A 7,033-nucleotide genomic window follows, 5' to 3' on the forward strand; every position below is an offset into this window, starting at 1 on the left:
TCGGCCACAGCACTCCCCCAACCCCCTCCCCCCAGGGCTGGTGTGCCAGTGCCCACATCCTGTGGCAGAGGGATAAATGGGGCCTGAGGGGACACCCAAGGAGGGAGCAGGACCGCCCCAGCCATCCCAGTCCATCCTCAATACTCCTGGCCCAGGAGCTCTCTGGTCCCTAGGATGCTGTGGCTGCTGCTCCTGGTTCTCCCCTGCCTGGGGGGCTCCACTCCCCTGACCCCTGGTGAGTCCTAACCCCACCCTACTCCATGCCTTCCTGCCCCAGGACCCGTCCCCACCCCCAGGGCTCACAGGACCATTCCTGGGGTTGCATGGGCATCATCCACTCGCCAGGAGCCTTGCTGCCTCCTGAGCCCTGGGGAGACCCTTGTCTGGTCCCTGACAGCCCCTCCACGTGCCTCCCCAGACCCCCGCCCAGGACTGGAGCTGGTGGGCATCGCCGGGGGATGCCCTGTCTCAACCAGGAGGTTCCCGTGGCAGGTCAGCTTGAGGTTCTACAACATGGGGAGGAGACTCTGGGAGCATGTCTGCGGAGGCTCCCTCATCCACCCTCAGTGGGTGCTGACAGCTGCCCACTGTGTTGAGCCGTGAGTGGGCCCCACCCATTTCTTTTGCTGGGTGCAGGTGGGCACCAGGAGGGGGCCAAGGGGCCAGGGGTGGGAGGCAGGATTTCTGGGGCCCCTCCCTGGGCTGCAGGGAAGCCTTGGCCCCAGGGTGTGGCCAGATTCCTGGGCTGCTGCAGAGCTTGGCTTCCCTGAGGGCCTGGCCAGCCTCCCTGAGGGGCTCCTGCTCCCCTCTCCCAGGGGGGAGCTGGAGGCTTGTGCTTTCAGGGTGCAGGTGGGGCAGCTGAGGCTCTATGAAGATGACCAGCTGGCAAAGGTGGCTGAGATTGTCCGCCACCCCAAGTACAATGAGAGCCTGTCTGTCAGTGGAGGTGGGGACATCGCCCTGCTGCGGCTGGAGGTCCCCTTGGCTCTGTCTGAGCAGGTGCACCCCGTCATCCTCCCGGCTGCCTCCCTGAGGGTCTCCTCGAGGAAGCGATGCTGGGTGACTGGCTGGGGCAACATCAAGGACTACAGTGGGTATCAGGGAGGCCTTGTGTCCATTCTATCTCCATTGCTGGGGTGAGGTGGGAGCCCCCAGCCCCTGGTGCTCACCTGGCTCCTCCCCACAGCACCACTGCCTGAGCCCTACCACCTGCAGGAGGTGGAGGTCCCCATAGTGGGGAGCCAGGAATGTGACCGGAAGTACCAGAACATGTCCTTCCCAGACATCTCCGAAAGGGTCATCAAGGAGGACATGCTGTGTGCAGGCAGCAGGGGCCGGGACTCCTGCGAGGTGAGGCTCACCCACCCTGTCTCTGTCCTCAAGTGGTCAATGAAGTGGGGACCCAGGCACTCCAGGCAGGGGATCATGGAGGTACTGAGTCTGGCCTCTCCACAGGGTGACTCTGGAAGACCCCTCGTCTGCTTGTGGAACTGCACTTGGATCCAGGTTGGGGTGGTGAGCTGGGGCCACAGCTGTGGTCATGCCGACCTACCTGGGGTTTACACCCGTGTGATGAGCTACGTGTCCTGGATCCATCACCATGTCCCCCAGTTTCCTGGATGCTAGACAGGCCAGGACAGGGCTATATGATGGTGGCGACCCCCGTCTTCCTTGTGATGCCTCTGCTTCTCCCAGTTCTACATTCTCCCTAACTTCCTCACTCTTTTTAGCACTGAGACCCCTGCCCTCCTGGCCCAGAGTTTCCTGGACTTCCCTGAATCCCGGGAGAGAGGGGCTCTGAGCTGGTGTCTCTTAAAGTGTGGTGGGTGTGGATGGGTGGCAGGACCCAGGCCTCCTGCTCACCCTGTCTCCCATTAAAATATGCATTGTCTAAGTGATCTCTGTTTGGACTTGGAGCCCAGAGGTGGACACTGGTGAGCCAGCAGAGTGGCTGTCCTTGGTCAGTGTTCCCAAGGCCACAATACTGGCAAGAGGAAGGCTCTGATAGCCTCGATTCACCTTGTGACCCTTGGCCTTCAAAGGGAGGCAGACCCACAGTGGGAACAGTCCTGGGCTGCACATCCACTGGCCTGTTTGGGCAGAGCTTGGCTTTGGAGGACCTACTCGACCCGGCACTGCAGTCCCTACGCAGTGGTGTCAAGATACCCAAGCGGCCATTCCAGTTCTAAAGATGGGGATGCTGACTTCACTGTGGTACTCTACAACTTCCTACCCAGAATCTGCATTGGGCAGCATCTAGCTGAATTCAGTGGGAGGGTCGGGTCCCCACTGACATCTGGGAGGAACCCTCTCCCATGGTTGATGGCTGAGTCCTGCAAAGTTCATAGTGAATTCTGAAACCTCAGTCCCAGTGTGGTAGCACTGGGGAGGGAGAGAGGGAATTAGTGCCCTTGTAACAGGGACCCCAGGAAGCTCATTAGAGGACATGGGAGAAGAAGGTGCTGTCTATGAGCCAGGAAGGGGCCCTCGCCAGAATGTCCATGGACACCTGGACCCTGACCCAGAGTTAGTAAGCCACTGAGACCACAGCAGGGGTTGGGACAGCCTCAGCCAGGAGGTGACTCCAAGCTTGGGAGCTGGCTTTCAAGTTGGGGGACCTCCCCTGCTTCCTGGGACTGGGAGGGGACCACGCAGGTAAAAGCCCACAGATTTCCAGCAGGCAAGTGAGTGAAGCAGGTCTCAGAAGACCTTGTGGGGCAATGCTTAAAAGCCCACAGAGACAGTGGGGGTGGCTGCCAGGGGTAGGGATTAGTGGGGGGTTGGAGGGCACAGGCATTTTTTGGGGGAGTGAGTGCTATAAAATCAGCCCTGGAGATGCTGCACAGCCCTGCGAATGTGCTGAAACCCACCGCACTACACACTAAGTGGGTGGATGGTGTGAGTCTTATCTCAATAAAGCTGCTAAAAAAAATAAATAAACTTTAAAAAGTCCATAGTTTTCATTTCACCCCCCACCCCCACGTTTTTTCCTTCTTTTTGTGGTGCTGGGGATTGAACCTAGGACCTTGCACATATTCGGCAAGCACTCTACCACTGAGCTACATTTCCAGTCCTTTTTATTTTTAAATTTTAATTTGGGACAGGGTCTGGCCTTGAACTTGTGATCTTCCTGCCTGAGCCTCCCAGGATGGCAGGCCTGTGCCACTGTGTCTGGGCCCAGCTCTTCTAAGGTTGCAAAACTAGACACATGTCCCTAGAAGCTGCTGAGCACCTGAGTCCACAATTAGGTCTGGGCCTCCTGGACCCTTGGACATGACACATGGGTGTCCAAGGCTCTTGCCCTGGAGGCAGGGTCTGCCGCAGAATGGTACTGAATGCTGGTGCTAAGTTTGGGGAATCCCCCTGTGGGGACTTTCTGGCTTGTGGGTCAGTGACTTGACATGGCCAATGGGGGAGCCTTGTGTGCAGGATTCCTGGGGTGGGGGTGGAGGTATTCACAGTTGGGCGAGGGCCCAGATGGCAAGAATAGGATCGCCAGGGGAGGCAGGGCCACCAAGGAATCCTGGTGCCAGTCAGCAGTGCCCTTGTTCCTCAGCTCCTTTTCAGTGTCTGGCAAGGACCTGTCCCCAGAGCCGTGGAGCCCACTGGGGCTCTGAGGAGCGGACCTGCCCAAGTTTATTTCCAAACTGTAGGCCCCCACCTCACATCTCACCAGCCCTTGGTGACTAGGCCCCAGGAGACAGCTGAAGGGACAGGAAGCCCTCTTCTTCCAAGGGCAGTTGTCTAGTGCCCCTGGAGAGGCAGGAAGAGTGTAGGAAGTGGGTCCCTGGCTCCAACTCACACAGACCTGGCTCTCTCACTATGGGGCCCTGTTTCCCAGGTCCTCTGGTGTTCTGGGCTCCACGTGGCTCGTCTGGGCCCTGGGGCTCTCTGGGGCTGGGGTTGTTGGTGGCTCTGTGTGGAGGATGCTGCTGTCCAGGCTTCCAGGGCTGGTACCAGGCCCCACTTGCACTGTGTCCTTGTCTCTCCTGCACCTGGGGTTCCGTGCCTGTGGGTCCTGGCCCCATTCAATGTTCCCGCTGTCCTGGGACCTGTCCCCATCTCCAGGCCTGCACTGGTTTGGGAGGAGTGGTGACCCCACATGTGGCTGGGGGGCTCACCCTGGGTCCTGGGAGGCACCAGGGCGGCTGTCAGTGGTGAGCTCTGGGCAGGGCCCAGTGTTGGGGTTTGTGGGCATCGTGGGGTCTTGACCTCCAGGAGAGTGGCCCTGACAGGTCAGGATCTTCGACAAAGATCACTGCCAGTGGGAACACATGTGGGGACCCTGTGTCGGCCCCTGAGGGCACTGGCTGCTGCCTGAGCAGCAGGAGTGACTCGCTGTCCACCTCTCCTAGGGTGCGAGGGTCTGTGGAGTAGGGGCAAGCAGAGGGCTGGGGGATGGCTGAGCCCCACTGAAGATGCCACCGCCTGTGCTCTGCCCTTGCCTAGCTGTGGGGGCTCACCTCTGTGTCCTTCTTGTCCCTTCATAACCTGAGGCCTCCTGCTGGTCTCTGGGGAGGGACAGCTCCAGCAAGGTCCTCTATGCCTCCCTCATTGGGCACCTCTGACCTGGGAAACTCCCCAGCCCCAAGGGAGACAGCTTCATCTGCTGCCCAGCTGCCAGCCCCAAGCCCAGCATAGGAGTCACCTTGGGGCTGGGTAGGAGGCTTCTGGGAAACCACTGGTGAGTGCAGGTGGCATTCTGAATCAACTGGGCCACCTGAGTGCCATCAGGATCCCAACCATGGGGTTTACAGGAGGAGAACTGATTGTGCAATTTACCAAGGGACAGAGCAGAGGCAAATGGCATAGGATATACCCAACAGATGAGGAAAAGGATTGGAATATTTGGTTGACACATTCAACCACATATTTGGATAAAGATAAGGCCTTGACAAATTCGCAGGATGTCACCAAAGCCTGCAGCAAACGTTCCGCTTAATGGTGAAATGCAGGTAGCCCCTCCTCTGGGCCAGGGACCCGCAGGGCCTGCCCCCTCCTTGCCTCTGCCCCACGTGGGGCAGGTGACCTGGAGCTACAAGCCAGCTGAGAAACCAGGGGAAGGTGTAGGCCAGGCCAGGAAGGGGCCAGGCTGTCCTTGCCCAGGACCAAGCAGCAGTCTTCCTAGACCTCCCAGGGTACCTGGGACACTGCAGAGGGGCTGACAGTGCTTTCCCAACCAGAAGACTGCATGCCACCTGGAAAAAAGTCTGGCAGAGCAGGCGAGGGTTCACAGAGGAGCCAGCCAGCCAGACAACTTGGACTAACTATGCCCCATGTGGGTGGCCATGGACAGGGAGACTCAGCGTCCTGGGCTACCAATATTAGGGATCGCTACCGATTATTCCTAAAGTGTGACAGCTGAGTCTTTACGTGTTTAGGGCAGCTTTGGGCAAGTAGACTGTTACACCAAACTGTTGATTAAAAGATAATTAATCTGGCTGGGGCTGGGGCTCAGTGGCAGAGCGCTTGCCTAGCATGTGTGAGGCACTATGTTTGATCCTTAGCACTGCATAAAAAAACTAAACAAATAAAGGCATGCTGTCCATTTACAACTATAAACAAACAAATAAACAAACAAAAAACAATTAGTTCATATTTTTTAAAAAAGAGAATTAATCTTTGGTTATAAGACTCAATTTGATAAGAGAATTTTTGAATAAATTGTATTTGGTTGGCATGAAAAATTTAGGAATTAAAAATGCTTGGCTGGCCCTGCTCTGCATCTCCTTGTTATTTTTTTGTGGTACTGGGGATCAAACCCAGGGATTCCAGCATGCTGGACAAACGTTCTACCACTGACCTACATCCCTAGCCGCTGTTTCTTTTTTTCTGCCACAGGCTGAGTCCTGCTGAAGTTATGTAGAGAACACTGGGCTGTCTTCTGGACAGGAAGAAGTCATGAGGCAAGGACTACAGTTATTTTTAAAGTCTATACTGCGTGGTTGCCTATACTCACAGCCCTCTCACAGGCTGAGGAATGGAGATCAAGGAGCACATGGCATGTCTGTTGTGACTACCGGGATTATAACCAATCACAGGGTTACATGACTCTGGTTACAATGTCATCACCAATGGTATTTGTTCCCCTATTTGTTAAAGAAAGTTGCTTTTGCTCACTCAAATCTGTAAAATTTACATTTATAAATTGTACATTATAAGATCTATAAATTTTACATGTGTCATAAAAAATAAAATGTATGGCCAGGTACAGTGGTGCACACCTGTAATCCCAGTGACCCAGGAGGCTGAGGCAGGAAGATTATTGCAATCTCTAGGCCAGCCTGAGCAATTTAGCAAGACTATGTCTCAAAATTAAAAAAATAAAAAGGCCTGGGGCTTTCGCTCAGAGAACCCCTGGGTTCAATCCTCAATAGAAAGAAGAAAAAAAGAAAGAAATCAAACCTATCTGCTCACATGAAAGTGAGCATCCGTCCTCTCAGCCCTGCCCTGCAGCCTTACCAGCAGAAACAGCCTCTCTGTATGAGTCCTATTTCCAGCAGGGAGGTACTTAAGCTGTTGGGCTAGTTTCTCCTTTGGGCCAGCTGTGGAAGTAAACTCAACACCGCGCACGAGTCAGTTTGAGGTGGAAAGCACAACTCCCAGTCCCCTTGGCTCTGAGGTAGACGCCCGGATACCCAGGGTGGTCTGGAGGAAGGCTTTCGGGAAGGCAGCCCACCCAGCAGCAATTCCCAGAGGAAGGGCGCTTGGGCGTATGAAGGTGGCACATCTCCCCAGCAGCACCGCAGAGAGCTTAGCTGGGTGGAAGACAAACAGCCTCACGGGCCTCCTGCCACCCACTGCCATAGGCTCCAGTCCTGCGGGAATTTCTTGTGTTTTTGAGAGTTTCTCTTTTTTATCGGTGTGTTGCAGTTGTACATGTTGGTGGGATTTATTGTTACATATTTGTACATGACATACTAGGAAGACGGAGTTTGGCCAGTGTCATTAGCCAGTGCTTCCCACACAGAAGGTCTTATTTTGTAAAAGGAAACAAAAACAAAAACAAAACAAAAAAAACATTACAGGGGGA

At 55.4% G+C, this 7,033-nt stretch overlaps 1 protein-coding gene across 1 annotated transcript; it reads left to right on the forward strand.

The window, feature by feature from the left end:
* Nucleotides 1-85: 85 nt before the first annotated feature.
* Nucleotides 86-1,898, forward strand: LOC114097048 (mastin-like). Its single transcript, XM_027940805.2, has 5 exons — nt 86-235; nt 419-599; nt 816-1,090; nt 1,187-1,350; nt 1,456-1,898. Exons 1-5 carry the CDS (start codon nt 175-177, stop codon nt 1,624-1,626), a joined length of 852 nt encoding a protein of 283 aa, XP_027796606.2. The 5' UTR covers nt 86-174; the 3' UTR covers nt 1,627-1,898.
* Nucleotides 1,899-7,033: the final 5,135 nt, after the last annotated feature.

This window comes from Marmota flaviventris, chromosome 19, assembly GCF_047511675.1.
Source record: "Marmota flaviventris isolate mMarFla1 chromosome 19, mMarFla1.hap1, whole genome shotgun sequence".
Taxonomy (NCBI): Eukaryota; Metazoa; Chordata; class Mammalia; order Rodentia; family Sciuridae; genus Marmota; species Marmota flaviventris.